The sequence below is a fragment of the Spodoptera frugiperda genome, chromosome 30 (genome assembly GCF_023101765.2).
Source record: "Spodoptera frugiperda isolate SF20-4 chromosome 30, AGI-APGP_CSIRO_Sfru_2.0, whole genome shotgun sequence".
NCBI classification, from domain to species: Eukaryota; Metazoa; Arthropoda; class Insecta; order Lepidoptera; family Noctuidae; genus Spodoptera; species Spodoptera frugiperda.
Window position 1 is genome coordinate 10,147,848 of NC_064241.1, and position 24,166 is coordinate 10,172,013.

Genomic DNA, 24,166 nt, shown 5'->3' on the forward strand with positions numbered 1-24,166 from the left:
AACCCATAAAGTAATCAATTAACCGAAATGTTTAATTCACTAACAACCATATTAAAAACGTAAACAATGAAATAATCAGACTGCAAATTATCGCGTTAATGTAAAAATAGACGGTTAGAGCCAGTAAACAGGTATTATAAAAATATCTTGCGAGTATAAGCCGGTAATGGTCGCGGAGGCTACGCTTTCGCGATTTTTTAATAGTTCTTTCACGCGTGGCTAAGGAAGTCGGCATACAGCTTAGCACGACATTACACAGTACTGGACAAAGAAAATATTTCACGCGACATATTATTATTATACTGTATGCACAATATTTTACTTTCCTACCTATTTAATAGAAAAGTTTTTAAAGAACAAAACATATACCAAAGTACCTATTTGGAGTTGACTTAATATTAATCTAATGAGCAGTTTTTTTAATCCTTCATTTACTTGTTTTATTGCTGTATGATTTAGATGTAAAGCTAATAGATACACCCTTTTATAAAGAACGAAGAATACCACTAACAACATAAAGAAAATCTCGTTTAGTCAGTAGCAGCAAAGACAATAAAGTGGGTTAAAAATAGCAAAGAAATGTAGTAGCTACATCACCGTCTGTATAAGGAGCTCCGTACATACAAGTAAGTACCTAGAACTCTACAGAGACGAATCTACCCCTGTCCGTTTTAGGCTGCGACTTAATGCTAAAAGTATACAAACCCCAACTGCTTTAAAACAATTGAGTAATACAGTTAAAAAAGTCAGTATTTCAAATAATAAATTTGCAGCGGTGTAACTTCTTAGTTCGAAGCTAAGAGATCATTACTTGCTTAGTTATTAAGGCTTAACATCTAGCTAACTAAATAAGTGGGCCCACTTATAACACTAGAATCTAGAGACTAGACCAAGGCCCTCCACAACCACAGTTCGTCCCTGACCGTACAGTAAGAGAGAGATAGCCAATGTCGTTCATTATGGATGCAAATTCCTTCCAGTACTTAATAGTCCACGGATGGACGAGACGGCGGCGTGAGAAAATGGTCGGTCGTAACCAGTCATGCGAAAATGCGGCGGCGACTGGCTGAGTACTCACATGTCAGTGTCAACGCCTCCGAGCTACGGAGAAAATGTATGAATCCCTAATGCAAAATGCATGTTATTTTTCTGAATAGTTTTGATAATATGTGACGGTGAGGACTTCTGAGATGTGTTACATAAATGTGTACAAGCCAGATTCATTTCAGGAGTACTTCGTCTATATTTGTCACGTTTTAGGTATACCAAAACTATTTTAATTTTCAGAATGTGGTAGAACGAACGAACCCCCACGAGACTGTGAGCAGACCTCACGCCGCCAATGATACCTAATAACGAAAGGAAATAGTTTTAATGGAATGATTCGACTCTACTGTTTCTGTGCTCAAGTTGCGGCTTGTGCGACCTCCGAGTGCCGGTCGAGGAGTTCTCAAACTAACTGTACCAATTTTATAAAGAGATCATCTATCATTTAGATAATAATCTCATTATAAAGAGATCATCTAAGATGAACAAAGGTATTCTTTTTTAATTCCATTTATTTTTTTCTTGAAGTATTTATTTGTTATTTCTTTCTATAATTACGTTTGTATTTTCTGAACGAAGTAGAAATTCGGGCTGTCACTGTCAAAAAACGACTGTTGCGTTCCAGTCCTATGAAAATCTAAATTGATAGCATTAAGATTCTAAAAGTGATGACATCAGAAGATATGTATTTTAGTAAGTGCAACAGAGATAACAATAAAACATTGTCGTCAGACTTCAAAATTTATCACTATTATTGTCACTGTCAACTGTCAAAATATCATCACTGAATCGATGGAGTGATTCAAGATTTATTTTGCAAATAAAAATTGTATTGTTTTGTGTAGTATTAGTAGTATTATCTGCTTTCGAAAAGAAAGTTTGAAATGTTAATAAAACTGTGAATAGAAATATACGTTTAAAATCTTGATAATTTATATAAAACAATTCAATAATGTGTTGGTAGAAAAACAAACAGGAAAAAATAGCAATCATACAAGTCTGTTATCAACAGTGTTCCCTAATAAATTGGAGTGTAATTAATATTCCAAAATGTCGGCGTTACTAACCGCAGATTGGTTCCTATTGGATACCTATTACAGGTAATGTATCATTACAATTAGAATGTTTAGCTATTCTCATTGACTTGTTAGAATCACTATTTTGATGTATCTTGAAAGCCATAAGTCTGGGTTTCTTCTGCTAAGTATCTGGCATCTTGTTCCGACACTGCATCATTCCATTTTTAAATGTTCAAATTATACTATAAGGTGCACAATACACCCACTTTTTATAAGTTTTATTTACATTTCCTTTTAAACATTAATCCCTAAGCAATCTAAAACTGTACTATAACTACTATAAAATATAATCATTAATCTCACAAAAACAAATATACATACCACCTCACACCTATCACCCATAGGGGTAGGCAGAGACAATGAAAAACCAATTTATTATTAACTTTAATTGACTTCTTATTTGCTTATAATTTGTAGGAAGTTCGACTTGTATAACATGAACTGGTCCATGGACGATGGACTGGAGAACATGATAGTCAGTGGAGCTCAGTACGGAGGCCCCATGGCTGTGGTCAGGGACAGGAAGCAGTTTGTGAGGATCACCGGAGCTGCTAAACCTGTTATAACTATCTATAATGGAGTTGGAAATGTGATATCCAAGATTTTGGTGAGTATTTTAACTATTTGGCTGCTGTACATACATCTATAACTTCATGCCTGTCTCCCATATTGCTACAAATCTTACAGCAGTGGAGGAACACCGCGGTGGTTTTAGCCAAAGTCCGGCACTCCCCGTCGTCGTCCCCACGGCGTGGGAAGTCCATGAGGATTTCCATCGCGTTACGAAAAAAAAAAAAAAGGTGTTAAAATTCATTTTATGCCTATAACTGACTGATTAGGCAGATACATCAGTTTTGGTAAAATTGGTGAAATAAAAGGCCTACATGTTTGTATCATAAGAGGATATTCTCTAAATTAGGCTATATGATCAGGGGTTCCCAACATTTTCTGGTCAATGACCCCTTTACCATTGTTGTTAAGTTAAGCACCAGTAGCACCACTGTTACTATAGTCTAATGTTAGTTTTATTATATTTAAAACTGGACAATTAGTCAAATAGAAAAATAATTTGACTTTAACATTATTCTGTAACATGTTTCAGTGGAACAGTGGAGAACTTGTGCACATGGGCTGGTCGGATGCAGAGCAGTTGTTGTGTGTACAGCAGAGTGGCGATGTGCTTGTCTATGATATGTTCGGAGCCTATCAGAGGACCTTCAACATGGGACAGGAAGTCAGGGATACTAAGGTGGGACAGAGACAGAGATAATTTATTTTTATAATAAGTATCATGAGACATAAAAAAATCAACAGTTTACTCACATAAATATAACAGTAAGCTGCTCGACGTCGATAGCCGAATATATTTACGTGACTGAACGGTTGTTTTTTAGTTAACTGAGACAATTTGTTTTAATCTACTTAGATCTAGGCATATACATGTTTGGTAAAATAATATCTTTTTAGTTAATAACATTTTTATTGCAATACTTTTTATTACGATATTCTTTGAGTAGCTGGCGAATTATAATACATATTACTATTTTGTGAAACCTGTTTATGATATTAATAACGAATTATACTTACTCGGACCCAATAATTGTCACATAATTTCTCGTAATTCTTCCAGGTTTACAAAGCTCGTATATTCCCCAGTCCTCACGGGGTTGGTTTAGCTGTGATCACCACCACCAACCGCATGTTCCTGATCAGCAACGTCTCCGATCCTAAAGTTAGATCTGTACCTGATTTACCAAGTGAGTATTGATACTTGTCTTCTTGAGAGGACAGTGGGTAAATATAGTATAAAAATCTCATATAATGTCCTTAACTTTAGAATTGGAAGTTACAACAGGATATTTACCATGCGGGTCGTGGCGTACCAAGCGCCATGATCACGGATAAACGTTTATCCGTGATCATGGCGCTTGCAACAAGCCGAAATATCGGAAACTCATTAAAATTAAAAAACATGGTAAATATCCCGTTGTATCTTCTAATTCTAGTGTTAGTGACCATGTCAGTTTAAAAACTTATGTCCTTACTTACTTTTATGTTTTTATCTAAAACATTATATGAAGAAAGTTCTTTCGCAAGTCACTGTTTGAAGTAGAAACTGTTTTATAGTTTATAGTTACTTTTGTTAAGACAGTTTAATAATAAGTGTGTTATAATTTCCAGGAGCGAATGAAGCCATATCATGCTGGTGTGTGATTGGCACTGGAATAATTGTATGCAGAGACAAGGAAATATTCAAATGTCAACCAGGCGAAACTAGAGCTATTTTAATGGTAAGTATTAAATAATGTTAAATAACAGCTCATAAAAAATATGCTTAAATTAATTGTATTTTATTCTTTCGCACATAATGTATGCTTTGCAAATAGTGTTTCATAAATACATTGACGTCACAGCTAAGTGACAACTATTGGTTAATAATTTCGATGCAGCATTCGTCAACGTCCATACCACGTTGAAAACACCGGTTCTCGTCCGATCACCGAAGTTAAGCAACATCGGGCGCCAGTGGCGTAGCGTAGTGGGGGCGGCAGGGGCGGCCCGCCCCGGGCGGCACTTTTTAGGGGGCGGCAAATTTTAAACAATAAATAATAAAAATATTTTGTAAATATTTCAACCATTTTATATTTTTTTCGCAACTAGAGATCGAAGAAAGTAGTGATAGTGGGGATGGAACCTTTAACGAGTGGTCCTGCCCCGAGAGGGAACCTTTAGATAGAGTCGACTGTACAAATTTGGACCGAATAAAATGAGCTTACTCTTTAGGCGTAGTCCCGAAATCATGGAAGACGGCCTTGGTCCATCCGATCCCTAAACAAAAACCGGCCAAGTGCGAGTCGGACTCGCCGGTTCGAATATAAAAGTTGTAAAATAACTTGGTTTTAACTACATAGTGTTTGTGTGAACAACAAAGTTATATTTGCGGTTTTTGAAAATGTTTAATTTCTTAAAAACTAATAATGATATCTGGTTCAAACCAATTTTCGTTGTTAGTTTCTATTGAAATCTACAGCATATATTTATTTTTGTTTTCTCCTTCTCTTATTTTAAAAGTTAGAGGGGGGGGGACACTCATTTTTCCACTTTAGAAGCGTCTAACTTTCAAACGGTTAATTTTGACGAAAAATGGTTTTAAGAACCTTAATGTCTTTTTTAAAGACCTATCCATAGACACCCATTATGGATATGTTAGCTGAAAAAAATTTTTTTTTGCATCAGTTCCATGTATGGAGTGCCCCCCTTTATAATTTTTATTCAAAATTCGAATAGCGGTTACCTAAATACATCAACCTTCAAAGTTTATGTAGGCCCAACAGTTTCGGAAATAAATGGCTGTGACATCCGGACGGACGGACGGACGGACAGACAGACAGACAGACAGGATGATTCTATAAGGGTTAACTTTTTTGATATTTGGCTACGGAACCCTAAAAAGGCGATAGAACAAATCCGTCCAACTACAGACCGATACTTCCCTCTTCTCGAAAATAATGGAATCCATTATTAACTGCCCGCTCTTGCGGTACCTAGAGGATCACCAGCTACTCAGTGACCAGCAATACGGTTTTCGTAAAGGTCGATGGGCTGGGGATCTTCTGGTTTACCTGACACACAGTTGGGCACAGGCGATCGAATCTAAGGGGGAAGCGTTGGTAGTTAGCTTGGACGTGGCGAAAGCCTTCGACCGGGTTTGGCATAAAGCGCTTCTTTCGAAGCTTTTTTCCTATGGTCTTCCCGAGAAATTGTGCGAATGGGTCTACTGCTTCCTTGCAGACAGAAGCATTAAGGTCGTTGTCGACGGGGAATGCTCCGACACTCTGTCTGTAAACGCAGGTGTCCCTCAAGGCTGCGTGCTATCACCTACCTTGTTCCTCCTCCATATCAATGATATGTTGCAAATCAGCAGCATTCATTGTTATGCCGATGACAGTACAGGTGATGCCTATTATACCGGCCGCGCTAACATTTCCCGGGAAAACGTCATCGAGAACCGAAACAGACTTGTGTCTGAAATCGAGACTTCTTTGCGGAGAATCTCAGATTGGGGTGAACTTAATTTGTTCCAGTTTAACCCTACTAAGACACAGGTCGGCGTGTTTAGCCCGGTATTAGAATTGGGATACTTGGCATCAACATTTCGAGCGACGTCCATATCCGTGGCCATCTAGAGGATAAGGCTATATTATCCTCGAAAAAGCTTGGTGTGCTCAACAGATCAAGGCAGTATTTGACTCCAGCCCATCGCCTGCTTCTATATAAGGCGCAGGTTCGGCCCCATATGGAATACTAGTCTCATCTGTGGGCGGGGGCACCCCAGTACCAGGTTCATCCTCTGGACCGCGTTCAGCGGCGTGCGAATCGGATTGTTGAGTGGCAGGAAATTTAAAACCGACTTGACACTTTGGCAATGCGTAGAGATGTAGCTTCGTTGTACATTATATCGCCTATACCACGGGAAGTGCTCTGATTCATGACTGTTCTCGCCGAAAAGTTCTCTATTATGAATGTATGTATACATTAAATCAAAATACCTAAATAAGGGGGGCGGCAAAATTGTCTTCCGCCCCGGGCGGCCGACACTCACGCTACGCCACTGTCGGGCGCAGTCAGTACTTGGATGGGTGACCGCCTGGGAACACTGCGTGACGTTGACTTTTTGCTATTTTATACATTGTTCAATATATTTTGAAATTTACCATTTTTTAAAGTATTCTTTTATATTTTTTCAGCGTCCCGATATAAAAAATCCGTATACGCAAATCCTATCTATAGTCCCGTCGCAAAACGGCAAGCATGTAGCTTTGTTCACCGATTCTGGTATCTTATGGACCGGGTCGTCGGATTTCAAGACTACTTATTCAGAAATTGACACCGGGTACATCAAACAGCCGAAGGAATTGATGTGGTTAGTAAGATTTAATTTGCAATATTTTTCAGAGAAATATGTACAGAGGACTTTGTACGACTGTACGAGTTCGTTTTACGATTAACAAGATCGAAACGAGATGGAAACGATCGCAGATTGGTTGGTTCACGCTCTGAACACCGTCCAATTAGAGCGAACGCGCTCTCGTTTTGTTTTCGTTCAATCATTACCCCCTCCCGCGCCCTTGTCACATAAAGTCACACTTTGCCGCCCCCCCCCCCCCTTAACGGGACGGAACTGGGACGTTATTAATGGATGGTCCCTTATACAATTTAAAACAATAATATTTCCAGGTGCGGATCACAAGCTGTAGTTGGACATTGGGACGACACCCTCTCCATATTTGCTTCGACCAAGGGCCAATCATCGCAATACCCCTACGACGGACCATTTCACCTGATACAAGAAATCGAGTGCGTCCGAGTCGTCTCCGAAATGACTCACGAACTCATACAAAAAGTGCCGTTCGTTGTCGAGAGGATATTTAGGATAAACAGTGTCGCTCCCGAATCCTATTTGCTGGAAGCTTCTAGACAATTCCAGGTGAGATTTCGACATGTAGTAATTTTCTTTATTCTTTATTTTATGTAATACTTGTTTCTGGGGCTGAATAACAGCCCTCAGCATTAGACACCATAAACCACTAAGAATTTATCACACATTATTTATTCAGTAGTTAGCAAGACAACTGCACTAATAAGACCTTAGTAAGAATCAAGGTACTATTAACTACCGGGGCTGCGGACAACGTAAAAGGTTACCGGGGCACCGGCTCAAAATAGGAGAAGGAACGGGGTGGTTTTAGTCAGTAAGAGTCTGACACTTCCTCTAGTACTATACCAATGAGACATTCGGAATACTACTGAATTGTACTAATTTTTACCATATTTTTTTTAATTAATTACTTGGCTTAGGCCCGTAAAGTACATTGCATCCGGCCTTTTCGAGACTTTAAACAAATAGTAATTTTGGAATATAAAATAAAACAACCATTAAATTAGAATATTACTGTCCTATGTGTTAATTGCTTTGTTAACACCGTTCTCAATTTCTATTATTACCTATATTTAATACTCTAATTTACAGAACCACAGCCACAGAGCAGACGAGTACATTAGGTTGGTGAAGCCGAATCTCTCGACAGCAGTTCAGAACTGTATAGAGGCAGCTGCCTTCGAGTTCAACCCTGAAGTTCAGAAGATGTTGATCAGAGCCGCCCAGTTTGGCAAGTGCTTCATCATGGACCCTGAACTAACCGACCTTTATGTGAAGACCTGTCGGTGGTTGAGGGTTTTGAACGCTGTTCGAGACCCTAAAGTCGGTATACCGCTTACTTCTGTGCAGTATCCTTTTTGAAATATGTACTATTAAGTATAGTGAGACAACTCTTGCTTTTACCTAGATAGTCATGGCCATGATTTTCAAATCAGAGGATAAGACATGGAGGCATAAAGTTTCTTGCTTGTAGTTTCTTATATAGGTATAAGCTATTTAAATACGCTTGATGGTTTAAATTTTGTAAAGACACATGGTCACATCATTAGAACTTAAAACGGGATATTACCATGTGTTTATTAATTTCTGTGAGTTTCGGCACTGTTGCAAGTGGCATGACATGACATGACGTGGCACTGGAATTTTTCTCTTTATGGCTGCTTAGCACCTTTTATAAGAATTTTCTAAGAATTTCTACATAGGTAACGTATATTAAGAAGTACGCAAAATGACTGGAACTGCATCTATCAGTTCTTAAGCTAAAAAAAGCATAATAAATTTATATTACTTATTCAATTTTAACACACGTTTACTTACCGATATTTATAATGACAAAAACAGAATCAAAAATGCTATTTTCACGATAATACCGTTAACAATGTAACTAGAATGACAAGCCTAGGCGAGCGAGTTCTACTGGAGCGTCTCATAAGACGCCGCCTACACTGCCTGGCGGTGCACATCGCCTCCTACTTGCAGCTCAAGGATGGAAGAACCAGGGTACTGTCTGACTGGGCTTGCTATAAGGTACAGTTTCTCTTTACTTAGGTACAGAATCAACTTGCACGGTTCTCCGACTTCTTTAATTGATTTTGTCTGGACTTTAAAAGAGACTACCTATGTCCTCTGAATTTGTTTCGGCATTTCTTCTCAGAGTAGTCGGATAGGAAATGCCGGCCTCATCTAGCTATTTAAAAAATTAACGTGTAAAGGTATTTCTTATAACCAATTTGCAAAAATAAATATCTTTTATAATTTACTCATAATTTTTTCATATACCCATTTTTTACCTTTCCTATTTTGTTATCAGTCTGACAAAGATTTTTCAACAGCTATTACGCTGAGGTTTTGAGAACAACTGCTCAACGTAATAGCTGGGCCGCAGGGCTTGATCTTCGCACTGATAGATAGTTTTCCGCATAGATAGCTTCCCTACGATCGATACATCGTATACTCGAGCTGCACATCTTCCTCATGCAGCTACATGCAGCTTAGTATCAGTGGAAAAGGTCACATAGTTTCACAGCCTATCTACTACATCTTCGTAGCATAGCTACATAGCGCGTCTCTGGTGGAAAAGCACCCTTTCAAATGTATTCTACTCTTCTTACGGCAATAAATTAGCATGTATTACATATATGTTAATATTGTTTTGTTTGAATGTGTTTTATTTTATTTTATTTTCACATTGTATTTTATTTTTTATTTTTTTTCCTATTAACTGAGAACAGTGTCACCATTATGTTGTCCTACAGTGCATGTTGTGACACCTTAAAATGTTGTGCATTTAAATTTATTATTATGTAAGTGTTTAGATATAAGTCCTAATGTAACAACTACTGGTTGTCCTAATAAATAAATAAAGATATTTCGGCATGCAATAAATTAGCATGTATGTATTACATATACTTTTTTATCTGAAATTCCAGGTGACCCAACCGCACCTGGACAACGAGAGCGCGGCGCGTGAGATTGGCGACAAGCTGCGCAACGTGCCCGGTATATCTTACACTACCATCGCTATGAAGGCCGCCGAGAAGGGAAGGAAAGCTCTAGCTATCAAAGTGAGTAAACTATTTCGTAATAATTAACCGCCGTACTCAGAATCATTTAAGGGTAAACCTTAAAGGGTAAGGGTAACCCTTAAATGATTCTGACTTAGTCTTAACTCAGTACTTATAGCAATTGTTTTCGGAACAAATCGTTCAATCGTTTTACTAAGCGATAGTTTAGTAACGATTTTGTTAGTAATCATTAAATGTCTCTCAGTGCGGCAGTAAGACATGTTAATCCTACCTATCAGCACTAATGACGGACGAATAGTCATTATCTATACTACAATTAAACATTTACTTTTTGAGATTCGTTTTTAAGGCTCGAAGAGCTTTGTAATCTATTATATAAAAATAAGTCGGATTTTCCTTCCTGACGCTATAACTCCAGAACGCAAGAACCGATTTCCATGGTTTTACATTCGTTGGAAAGGTCTCGGGCTCCGTAAGGTTTATAGCAAAGAAAATTCAGGAAAAATTCCAAGAGAAAAGCGGGAAAGCAGGGAAAATCATTGGTGGCGAAACGGAGTTCGCCGGGTTTGCTAGTTTTTTATATATTTCTTTTTTTGCTGATTTCCGGCCTCGTAGCAAATTATAGCAGTATTTGATCCTCGCTTATCAGCTTCGATTTATTAAGTTTCTAAATTATCGATGAACAATAAAGTCTACGATCCTAATACCTTTAGTAAACTTTTACAATGTTGCAACTACAACAAGACCAAACAAACTAGATTTTTCCAATAACGTATTTTATTTACACTTGCAGATATTAGAATACGAAACTCACAGCAAGCTCCAAGTTCCTCTGCTCCTGACGTTGGGTGAAGGGCCGACCGCGCTACTGAAGGCTACAGCCAGTGGTGATACAGATCTAATATACATTGTATTGCTGCATCTTAAAGAGAAAATGGGGAAACGGGAATTTGAAGTGAGTATACTTATGATAGTTATGTTGAATGGTAAAACAACAATAGAGGGTTACTATGTCTTGTCTTAACGTCATTTTAACATTAATATAAACACCTCAACTCTTTAATACTAATATAAACACCAGAGCCATGTTACGATCTAAGGTCCAAACTTTGTATTTTCTTTTTTTTTAATCGTATATACCGGTAAGCCAGCAGACCCTTCACCTGAAGGTAAAAAATCGCCGGCGCCCATGGATATCCGAAACACCACACTAGTGCATTGCCGGCCTTTTGGAGTTTAGGAATTAAAGGGTTGTTAATGAATCGGGGATTGGGAAGGAGAGTAATTGTAACTCATCTGGTGTTGCGGATGTCCATGGATGGTGGTGACTGTTCACCTTCTAACATGCAATCAATAACATTAGAATTGTCAAACTGACTACACACCACTCTTGTAATATCCACAACATACTTTCTTTATGAAATAGGAGGCAAACGAGCAGACGGATCAACTGATGGTAAACGATCAGCGCCACCCATGGACACTTATTTCTTGACCAATATTTCACATAAGTCTTCTTCCATTTCTCCAGCTAACAATACGCAGTTTCTCGCTCGCGCACGCCCTCTACATAAAGTACTGCGCGAACAACAACAGGGAAGCGTTGCGCCAAGTGTATGTACAGGAAGACGACTTCCAAGGGCAGGCTGCCACACACATACGTGATGCCATCGAGCAATCCAACCCGGGGAGCATTGAGGCGTCACTTATATCTGCTAGAGAGTGCTATAAGAAGGGCAAGAATGATCTAGGTAAGGCTTTTTTGTATTTTCGATTCTGTGCTAAGATTTCTAAAGTTACGCGTCCACAGGCCCGCATCGTACGCAACGCACGCATTCCGTATGACGTCGTCAGTACGCATCGCATGTAGGTATTGCTGATGACGTCATCAGCACGCTACGCATCGCATGTAGGTATTGCTGATGACGTCATACGGAATGCGTACGATGCGGACATGTGGACGCTTACCTTTAAAGTCTGTTTTTTATTGTTGTAGTGTGATTTTTTATTTGAGTGTGCAGTAGAGAACCTTTTATCCTAATGTCTTTCATTTTAGTTCTTCCTTTTAGTGAGTATGTCAAAAATGGACATCATCAATCTCTGATCATAAAACTACATTTCAATATGACAGACTGTGTCTATTTTTTCCATTTTTTTCTCTTTATACATTTGAAACAATGGTTTACCTACAATAAACTATTCTATTCTATTCTCCAGGAGTCTCAATCTGCGAGGACGGTCGCAAGCTATGCAAGCAACAGTCGAGTCTACAAGAGACGTACGGGTCCAGCTTTGTAGGCCTCTCCTTACACGACTCTGTCAGAACTCTACTAGAGTTAGGGGAGACCAAACTTGCTGACAAACTGCGATCCGAATACAGAATGCCTGATAGAAGGTTAGTTACAAAACAATATAGGGCTTTTATCATGTTTGTAAGGAGGGCAAAATGTTCTGTCCGTGTTTTCGGTTTGTCCATGTTTTGCCCTCCTCAGATCTTAAAAATGTCGGTTGAAATTACAAATGATATTTTTTTATGAATAATTTTAAAAGATCTCTCTCTCTCTCTCTCTCTGATTTATTAGTCATTGAAAATAATTGTAAAAGATTATGCGCTTTGTTAACTAACTGACCTTCCCATTTTTTCGTCGATTGAAAATGAGTGATGATTAATGGCTTATTTTTTTAATGGTATAATATTAAACTTTTCCAGATACTGGTGGTTACGTATCCTAACACTAGCTGAGAAGGATGACTGGGCAGAACTGGAAAGGTTCTCGAAATCAAAGAAGTCTCCGGTCGGGTACGAACCATTCGTGGACGCCTGTCTGAAGTACTGCAAACAAGATGAAGCTCTCAAGTATCTGCCGCGATGCAACGACGATATCAAAGTCAAATATTATGTCAAAGCTGGGTAAGTACATCACTTCACATATCTACAGCCTATAAGTGGCCACTGCTGACCAAAGGCCTCTTCTCACGTGGAGAAGGTTTGAGCATTAATCGCCACGCTTGCTCAATGCGAATTTCAAACTTATAATCAGAAATTATAAGCCCGGGTTTCCTCGATTTTTTCTTTCACCATTCGTCAGTACTGTCTAAATAATCTTAGAAAGTACATATAACTCGGAAAGTCACATTGATACTTGCCGTTGGTAGGTTTCGAACCCGCACTCTTATGCATGAGAAGCGGGTGTCTTAAACCTCCGGGTCACCAAGACATTTTGGTTAAATAAAGCTAGAATTTATTTTTATCTAATGTCATCATCATATCAGCCACAAGATTTACACGCCTGGCCATATTTCCATATAGTCCAGTCAAATTATGATTTCATTTCGAAATAGCCGAAATCTTTATTATGTGATTGTAAGATTGTTTTAAGAAATTTTCTTAATCTTACGTCTAATCTTTTCAGGTTCTACGAGGAAGCGGCAGAAGTGGCATTTGAACAGAAGGACGAGAGCGCTCTCCTATTTGTGCAAAACAAATGTCCAACGAACGAAACTACCAAACACGCTAAAATCTCCTCACTACTCGAACGATTACCGACCAAGAAGTGAACACTATTATTGTACTATTAGGCTGAAATTATTATCCAATTATAACATAAAAAAAATATGATTTTAGTTCAGTGAATGTTTCTCCAGAATAGGTAACGCGTTTAATACTTTTTGTGTTTAATCGAAAAGTCTCAGTAGATGGCTATAGGCTCACCCACTTATAACACAAATAGTGAAATGTGGGTGTACCCTGTATAGCGGCATTACGTGCCGTAATGTGCACGTCGTCGCAAGGCGTGACGTCGAAATGTCTTCTTTTAATTCATTTTATCGATAACTACGTTTCACCAAGGCTGATTTTATAGCTACGTATTTCGACAGCGCGGCTGAACCGCGCGCGTTCGGATTTGTTCGGGGTAGTAGTTGCGTTTTATAGTCACGCGCTTGAACAGCGCTGTTGTATACAGAAGCGAAACGCGCGGTACGGTACTAATCTCGTTTTACAGCAAAACGCACGCTGTTAACAGCGGCGTTGGTCAATGGCGCGTCTAACAGCGTACCTATAAAATCACCTTAAATATACTGGGTGAACGTGTTATGACCGAGGTATAGGGAAAGCCTTCAATGAATACATTTGCGAATAGAATGCACTAAAGATGTATATTTTAGCAAACCTTTTATTCTACGCGCTGTAATTGTAAAAATAAGTTATCTTGTATTTATTAAATAAGCTTGTAAACATGCCATTTTATATTTAAATAAAACAATTTATATGGTTGCTGTTTGGTTTTATTATCAAGACGATGGAAGAAGTCATGTGTTACATGACATTGCGCACTATTTAGTACAGTTACAGAATTACATATTTCATGGGAAGCGTGTAGGAAAGTACTTTTGGTATATAACAGACTTACATCTCCAAGTCGATACAAAAAAGATATTACTTATGTTGATATCTGAATGATATTCAACCTTTTGACTTTTATATAACTTGAATATAATGTTTTAAATAGTTATACAGACATTAAACTTACAAAAAGCTTTGGAGACATGACAACGGATCACTACAAACTTGGAATCAATTAATTGCAAAGGGTTATATTATTTATTTTCTTTTTTAATCGGTGACAGTCAGTGCTCTATGTCTATGTCAGCTTTTACACGAATACAATTACAAAAGCGACACTCATACAGCCAAATAGAGTGGAAAACATCGATACTCGATACGCAGCGACACCGCACTATCTTAAGTGATCGATTTACGAGCAGCACTATCAAATATTTAAGCTTTTTATGACAAGCAGAAATAATTGAAGCTTGCGCGATAAAAATAAGGCCAATGTCCAATCACTGGATTATACTAAGGCTAGGGTTACACAGTGCCGCTGCTGATTTCACAGGCATATGACTTCACCGACCAAATATTTTATATTATTCACAACCATTAACGGATAATTATTAAAAAAAAAATCAAATGTATTAAATTGAATGGAAAACTTCTTGAGCTGTCAAACAATAATTAATCACATTGAGGATAAATCATCGACACGCGTCTCTCTGTGTACCTACCAAACGTATTACAAAACTCCTCCAAATTTTATCCATCCTAATCAACAACTTTAAAATTGGTCATTTCTTTTCCTTTTCTAATTGACATACACAGATCTCAATCGACTTTTACTCTTGGAGACTAGACACATTTTATATATAACATTTCAATACGAGACATTGGATGCCTCATTGTATATAAAGAACTATGCAGACTGTTTAACGATCTTTAGATATTCTAATAATTTTTAATTAGAACCAATCCTCAAATCCTGTCAAAAAAAAGTAAAGAACGTCAATTAATATCAGAGGGCTTATTACGAGTTTATTTTACGATTAACGAGATCGAAATAGAGCGCGTTCGGCGCCATGATTGGTCGTTTCGTCCGTACCGGCCAATCAGACCACTGAATTCGTTTCGTTTTCGTTTAACGTAAAGCAAACTAATACTAAGGGTACAATTGAATAGTCAAACGTACTATAAACAGTCTGCATATTTCCATTTTACATTTACATTTGTTAACTTTTACATTTCTTTCATATACACTGAAACCCTCTTCACAGTAAAAAATGTCTTTCTACGTATGCACACAAAATAAATTAAGGAGATAAATCTATAATCGAACTATCAGTCTTAAATTAAACATGACTAACAATGTTCTTTCAAACTATAATAAGACGATACCATATTAATATTAAACTGAGCATATACCGACGGTAAAATAAATCCACATTACAATAAAATTGCGTTTACAATACGCTAGATCTACTGTGCATAACTAATTTATATATTTTTCACTTTGATGCAACTAAAAACATACTTAAACCAACCTTACTGACAATCCTGTTAGTCAATTTTGACTTTTATTGCTATTAAAAATAAGAGCGATGGTAACTGCACCAAAATTTTGCAAATTCTTAGATATTTTTTTAAATAAATTATTCTTATATTTGTTCTAAGATGCTGTTAAATTAAAATAACTCTTATTTTAGAGGTGTAGAACTCAAAATTGATTAGAATAAGGTTTGTTCACATGTCTAGAGTAATATCAAAATATACTTTGGTTACATAAAGTAATGTTACATCGAATGCTATAGACAAACAGACAGACAGCTAATTTTGAAGCCAGCGTCAGTTTCTAAGCAAATCGAATACGGGGTTACCCGTTACAAAAATTTAATGTTACTATAATAAATTAATACATTAAACACGTTAAAACTACGTCACATCTATGGAATTGATTCATGTCATATTTTTGGGTATTTATTAAATTATTTATGTTATGTTAATATGGCCGAGATTTCTTTATTTCTGTCTTTTTCATTTAACATTTTGTTATCTATAGGAATAAAAAAAAACATTTTTTGTTGTTTGACCGATTTGCATTCACAAATCATTGATCAAATTTTGTTGATACTTTTAACGCTCTGGGCACACTTGCGTACTTTTAAAACAAATTGAATAAGCAAACTGCGTTAAAAATGGTATTTAAAATCACTAAATAACAGTGTAATAAACCCACTAACATTTTTATATTATAGACCAAAAGCGACCATGAAATATCTCGGCCATTTAAAAAAAAAAAAGTGTAGTAATGGATTCCAAAAAAAAAACAAAATCATCTACAATGTAAATGAACGATTCGAATAGTACAACTGTAACACTCATGAGATACTTTGCTCCCCCTACACGTCATTTTAATAATTGCCTCATACAATGGCATTATACATACTAAAGTAAATCCGATGAGAGGAGACAGAACTTTTATTGTCAACTAGAAATGATCTATATCGTATTAGATACTAAGTTGATTTTCCAGTAACAATAAAGAATCTAATCGCCGATGTGACTTTTTCCATTTACATGCAAAACTAATTGCCATTGAGAATAGAACGTTATTTTAAAATGTTAAAGTTCAAATTCCCATCTCATCGTGTTAATTCATTAAACTTAGCGAATAGCAATACAATAATTTGAATGTAACCGACGTGTTAGTACTCCAAACTCCCGCAAGATGGCGGGTGCGTTGTTTATATTTTTTAATTATATCGCGAACCTTTTAATTTGCAGCCTTCATCCCCAGTCATTTAGATCACATTTATCATTTCTTTTTTTAATGTTTAAGCGACCGGCACTTCGATAAACATAGGCTATGTTAATGTAGACCTAGTCGCCTAAACATTAAAGCTCAATTTACATTGCCACAGAACGAATGCTGAAATTTGTTTTCATGGCAAGGTAAAATGAATCTTATACATTCATGTGCACAGTTAAAATTTAATTAAGACGAAATTGTGGGTTTCTTCACTAAATGCTTGAAGACTGTCGCTCTAAGTAGCAATTTTAAAATATCTTCTGAAATATAAGTTCCGTACTATTTTCATCAGTCGCATTCAGTTTCCAAAACCCACTCTTTCTTTGAACACCCTCAATTGAATACGACATTTTTAATCTATAATTTTAAGGAAGGGTTCTAAAAGGCCTACTGAAATCTTGGCTTCAATACATTTTGTTTTAGTAGTTGTTTCTTTAAATTGGTATCCCTTACACTCCCTTTAATTATCTTTACAAAATTAAAAAACAAAATTTATTCATTTATTATTTTTGTTGGGGCGCCGTATGTCCACTATCTCGCCTGGTGGTAAGCAATGCTGCAGCCTACGATGATACACGTCTGCCTATACGCAACATATTCACACAGGCTCTGGCTTTAGAAAAAAACACTTTTTAACAGTTTTAATTTTAAAAATTTGTAATGTAATGAAACAAAGATTTCAATTCACCTTCCTTGTCCCATCCACCCTGCACAATGCACTTAAATAACAAATAAAACATAGGGACAACCCAGTAAGGCACAACAAACAAAAGAATATATTTTTAAAACGTATCATTTTTCAAAAACAGCATTATCGTATCGTTCGTCCATAAGACAAAGTTGTGAAATACGCCCAAACACTGAAACATACTCAATTTACAGATAACTATAACACTATTTTTATATTACGATGACACGAGGATTTTTGTTCATAATTATGAGCCCCGGTTTTGGTTCGAAAGTAGTCGAGCATCCTCGAAAAGTTACGTGAGTAAACTTAATAGGTACTGGAGTACCTAATGACTATAAAACTACTACAAATGTAGTACTAATGAACAAATAGCATGATATTAAAGAGCAACTTAAAATTGAGAACCATTTCAGTATTTGAGTTAAAATATACGAAAAATAGCCATAGTAGTTTTAGTTAAAATGTCGTTTCTTTGGTAGTCGCACTAACATACTTTATAATCCAAATATCACACTTTTTACCCGTTAAGCACCGTGACCATACTAATCTTATAATCTTTAGATAATTATAATTTCGCTTTGGAACTGTTATACATACAATCATACATACATACATATACACTATAATTTAACATCATTCACAGTTTACGCCAAATCACTATTTTGGTAGCACCTCAACCTTTTTTTGCCTAACACTATCCAGCCATTTATTTCAATATTTCGAAAGGATATATTTTGATAGTTCCTAACTAAATGTTTTTAGAACATTTGCTACGAATGACGTACTTTTAATTTGTGTAACAGCCTATAATATACTTAATAATTTTAAAAATGTCATATTTATAATTTTATAGTCAGTTTTTCTATGTTAGGAACATATTAAAGCGGTTATTACAATGTTTACGTATTAATAGTTATGCAAAATAAATATCTGTGGGTACGTAATCGTAGCAAAGTTCGTCTACATATTATATAAGCTCCTTTTGTGAACCGACAGTTCTAAAGTACCTAGGTACTGTATACCTGTTAACATGAAACAGTTATTTTTCTGTATCAAACAGTTATTTCGCCACAAAACTACCTCTATACTAAGTTCCAAAATAACTATGATCAGTACTTGCACTGCAAAACCAAGAATAAATAAAAAAGGCACCAAAACCTACACATTTAGCGCATTTATCATATTATCAAGAACAAACAAACTTTGCCAGCCTTAAAAACTAGGTATTTTAAATACGTGACGCTTATAAGCATTTTTTTTTACTTTTTTTATAAATACCATATCACATTTACGAGTATGACTTTTATTCTAATTCCAAAAAGATACTTAAGTGAACGCTATTTTTTCTTTGTTTTCTTTTTATCTTAATTTAAAAAATCTAACATTGTGAAATCTTATTTAAACCATTATGAACGTAAAGCGTTTCGCGTGAAATATACGATTAAGTACACATGTTAGAAATAATGGCACAAAGAGATACGAAGGTATGTCGTACGATGTAACACATGTCGTACGACATCACGTGAAGTTACAGCACACACAATCATCATAATCCCCGACGCTAGAGATCACAGAAAATTTTATATAGGTAATAATCGAGCGGGGACACTTACATTAACATAAAACGCTCTCCATACACTTGACCAGTACATCACACATTGTATTTGTACAACCTGTCGTACGACACGTACGGCAGGTCACACAGCCGTCGCAGCTTACTACGGGGACCAACATTGTTTACCAAGACGTCATATGTAGTCAATATACAAGCTGGTAACACCTACTTCTGCTAAACACAAAATCTGTTTGATCAACAAACAAAATCAAATAATATTTAGCTCTCCACCGCATCTCCTTGTAATCGAAACGAATAAAAAAATTAGCGTTCCAATAACTTATAAATACTCACTAATCAACATAAAATCTCAAACAAACAAACAAAAACAAATAAATATAACTCTCCTATCTCTTTGAGAAACAATTATTCTACCTCTGTAGACGAAGGTGCGATGGGTAGTATTTGTGCAAAATATGATATAAATTAAAAGCATGCACAAGCACAATCAACGATATACACATAGGTAAACACCTTCATATGACGACAGTAAATAAATTACTTTTTTTTCACTTTTTTTAGGAACTGCATGTATACTATACTAGTGACTTAAATTCGTTGAGTGGAGGCGAGCGGGCTCAGTGGGGCGCGTCGGCTCCGTACACCGGCCAGGCCACGGACGCCACGTGCGCGGCGTGGCCGGCCGGCGCCGACACCTTGGGCGCGCGCTCCAGGCGCAGCTTGTCGGCGCCGGCCGCGCCCAGCAGCCCCACGCTCGTCGCCAGCACGCCGGACCCCGGGGCCACGCTCACCGCCGCAGGCTTGGGCAGTGACCCCTTCAGCGAGTCGTAGATACGCACCAGCTTGTTCCCGTCCACTGCATCTAGCAGGTTCAGAGTCCTGGACTGAGCCGGCGAGCTGGTCACCACGAGCCCCGTCATCTTGGCCGCGTGCAGCTTGTGTTCGGATGTCGACGGCTGACTGGACGCGATGTGCTGGGTGATCGAGTGACTCTTAAGCCCTTGCGCCGTTTTGTAGCTTTTGCCGCATGGGCATCTGTAGCCCTTTTTTACCCTGGAACATATCACCGACCCATTTAGCACCAGCACTTCAAATTTATACAAATGCCGTTCTAATTACGTGCAGATAAAGCGACCACAAATAGCTAGGCCAATATAAATTTACATATTTTATCAACAAACTTATCGTATTACAATTATGCTAATGATGAACGATTTACGTGACTTTGCATAGTACTAGTACCCTATTGTCAAATAATTACTAATCAATTGTTCTACGCATTACGAACTATAGAGATGATCCTATATAAACTCATAGAGACCTACTGCTAAGTACGAATCTGTCTACAAATACATATATTATGATGTGTACCCATTTTTTCCAGAAATACTCTTGTGCAGTGAGGCGTTTCTTGGGCCCAGTTATAAACTTTTTGTTATACTGATCGGGTAGCGTAAGTACCGGGTATTTTCTATTGAAATAATAGAACAGATGAATATTTTACATGAAGAGATTGATTTATGTTAATAGCTATAAAGAAACTGCGGAAATCTGGATATTTGACAATATTCTGTCCTCAAATACTGCAGAAAGTACCTACTACCCTAGACCTACACCACGAAGAGACTACGAATAAAAAAAAATACGTATTTAGTTCTATTCTAATACGCCCAAATCAACAATTTTATCAGAAACTAAGATATAATTTTCGTTTTTAAAGACCGGACTATATGAATCAAGACCAGACCAATTCATATCGGCAATTAATGTATTATGATATCTCGAAGGAAATCTCTTATTAGATTGCGTGCATTAAATCATGTTTAATAAGAATCGTTTGCAATTAAACGCGTCGGTAAATATATCACGTGATACTTAGATAAAATTATGACGATACATATATTATGTACTTCTGACACACATTTTATGAGATCGAAAAAAGTGTAGCGTGTATTGAAGTAATAAGACAATCCGTTAAGACTGATAGTAGACGCGTAGATACATAGTAAATTATTTTCTATGCAAGCATAATAAGTGTATGGAGTGCATCGGGCTTACTCTACCAAGAGTTTGAAGTTTGAAGCAATAGTATTTGATGATAGTCACTAGCGACGACGTAATTTTTTTGTATGGCAAATTTTACAACGCCTCTACTGGTCACCTGTGGAACTAAAATTTGCCATACTTACAAAGAAAATTTACGTCGTCGCTAGCGACTATCGACAAATACTATTGCTTCAAACTCATGGTAGAGGTATAGAACTTTTCTATTTCACTGCCGTTTACAGCGTTGATGCCCGATGTTCATTAGATTTTCAAACATTAAGATCAAAAGAAGGAAAATTGTGAACAGAATATTTCTTTAAAGACAAAGTTCAAACACTTACTTGCCATCCTTTTTGTGTCCATTCTTGGAATGATACTTGATTCCGTTCACGTTCTTGTATCTCTTCTTGCATCCGGGCACCGGACAGGCAAACGGTTTCTCCTGTGCAGCGGGACCCAGGGCCCCGGACGACGCGCTAGCGTTCATCCTGGACAAAAACGCTTGGTTTCAAACTGCTTATGAACAAATTATAGTCTTATCAAATAAGCCAATAAAGAAGGACAATTTCAGTATGAGAAATAATAAACGGGGAACTACCAAACAACTTCGTTTAGGTAAGTATTATAAATGTTGCAATTAGTTAGACCCGGGTCTTTACTACCTAAAATTACCACTAATTATCTAAGCATGGGCAGCAGAATCCTCTTAAATTTCGGTGATCTGAAGTTGAAGGTTACCGTCGTATAGTCTTAACATCACAATGGTACGTACTTGCCAGGTTGCGAAACCTCATGCATGAAAAGCGGGTGTCTGAAATCTCCAGGCCACCACGACCTGCTTCTACATACATAGTTCTTCTATTCAAGGACTCTCAGGCGGTATCGTTTATCACCTTTGTAGACTTTTATGTAAAAGGAAGAAAATGTGGACTATATTATGTATATTTAACAAGTGTTTTCTGCACTTACTTAACTCCATAGCGCAGTATGAACTCTGAGCTGTACTCTTCGGCCGTCGTCCACGAGTCATTGCTGTCTTCAGATGGACTAACCAGCTCGTCTTCATCCATCTCGCTTCCTAGAATATACGAATTAATTAGATATGTATTCAAGAGACAAAATTATAAAACTAATTTCCTCGGCCGCTATGGTCCGAGGGCTTAGTACGAGTATGAACAAGGGCTTACTCTGATTGGCCGGCTACAATGAACTAACCAATTAGTGCGTCGAACGCGATCTCGTTTCGACCTCGTTAAACGTAAAACAAACTCGTACTAAGGTTCCAGTTCAAGATTAACTTAAAAACGACTGAATAAATTTTAAATGGAGTAAAATAAATTTATGGAGAAATTCGTGAAGATCGCATTTGAGTGTTGTTTGCAGAGCTGCGGGTCGAACGCTAGTTATTATTAATATACTATTGTAGATCAAATTCAATTGTGTTTACCATTTAAAAGATCATTACGATAATTCTTTGGTATTATGAAGTTCATTTTATGAAGGACTGAATTAACCAATAATAAAAAATCTTTAGATAAAGATAAAAAAAATTACAGACTAAAGGTAATTTTATCCTTCTCTTTTCTTTTAAAAAATTACAGACAAACTGTATATTTTTTCCATCTCTGCTGCACAAGCTGACAACAGAAAGACATATAATACACATACAAATTTGGCGTCCCGTGTATGATCAATAAGCAATTAGATTGTGTCCACATAAGACTACCATCTTCAAGTTCAAACCACAACTAATGTAAATAGTTGAGATGAGGTCAAATAAAACTGAATGAAAATGTAAAAAATTAAATAAAATGTAGTAACCAGTGGGGGTGCTGCTGCGGACTGAAGGAGTCTTGGGTGCAGACAGGAGGCGGCGGCGGACATCGGGAGCGGGCGCTGTGTTCTGGTTTTCCCGCTTCGAAGCCTCCGAGATAAACTTTAGGACATAACTTAGCGGGATACATGCTGGTTGTGAAGCTTCTTTCTGTTCTATTACAGCTGGATCATAATCTGAAAAAGAAAATATTAATTATTATTTTTAAATTTCTCTCCCACAAACAATAGTCAGATCAGCTGGTCCCGATCAGCTGTTCAGCGCTAGGGGACTATTTCCGTAACACGAAGTTAGCTACGATAATAACAAAATACATTCTAAAATAACTCCTCACATGCCTGAAAAGACCAAAAAGAAATAAAACAAACCATTAAATAATAATAGAAAAGCTGTGCCGATCCAATCATTATTTATAATTGACGCAAAAATACCCTCCAATGGTGACAACATTGGCACATTGATAAGACGTAAATTGGGAGGGTCATGGATTACATTACATGCTTAAAATAAGAACTATTACTTGTAACAGAGAATAATATTGAATATTTACCGATATGGACATCTTCGATGTGTTCAATTAAGTCCGCTAATCTTGGAAATGTTATGCCACAGCCATTAAATTTACAGATGTTTATCATGAAGACGGCCATGTCGTACAATGGTATTGCACTAGTCAATGGCAGCACTGTACTCATTTAACCTGTAGATATTATCAAGTCTTTATAACGAATTTCAAATTCAATTTTTATAAATTAGTAAGCAATATATAAAATGTGTTAAGTTTTT

At 37.0% G+C, this 24,166-nt stretch overlaps 2 protein-coding genes across 2 annotated transcripts; one reads left to right on the forward strand and one right to left on the reverse strand.

Moving 5' to 3' along the window:
- The first annotated feature begins 1,824 nt into the window (after positions 1-1,824).
- LOC118270078 (vacuolar protein sorting-associated protein 16 homolog) lies at positions 1,825-13,958 on the forward strand. Its single transcript, XM_050707013.1, has 15 exons — positions 1,825-2,147; positions 2,544-2,733; positions 3,229-3,375; positions 3,757-3,883; positions 4,308-4,417; positions 6,875-7,050; positions 7,365-7,614; positions 8,158-8,414; positions 8,955-9,093; positions 9,996-10,130; positions 10,885-11,046; positions 11,623-11,842; positions 12,309-12,486; positions 12,802-13,002; positions 13,505-13,958. The coding sequence occupies exons 1-15, from the start codon at positions 2,098-2,100 to the stop codon at positions 13,647-13,649; spliced, it is 2,487 nt and encodes an 828-aa protein (XP_050562970.1). The 5' UTR covers positions 1,825-2,097; the 3' UTR covers positions 13,650-13,958.
- A 398-nt stretch (positions 13,959-14,356) lies between these two features.
- LOC126912836 (juxtaposed with another zinc finger protein 1) lies at positions 14,357-24,164 on the reverse strand. The gene is made up of 5 exons (XM_050707038.1): positions 23,931-24,164; positions 23,368-23,556; positions 22,516-22,624; positions 21,888-22,034; positions 14,357-20,553 (listed from the first exon to the last, which is right to left on the reverse strand). The coding sequence occupies exons 1-5, from the start codon at positions 24,073-24,075 to the stop codon at positions 20,118-20,120; spliced, it is 1,026 nt and encodes a 341-aa protein (XP_050562995.1). The 5' UTR covers positions 24,076-24,164; the 3' UTR covers positions 14,357-20,117.
- Positions 24,165-24,166: the final 2 nt, after the last annotated feature.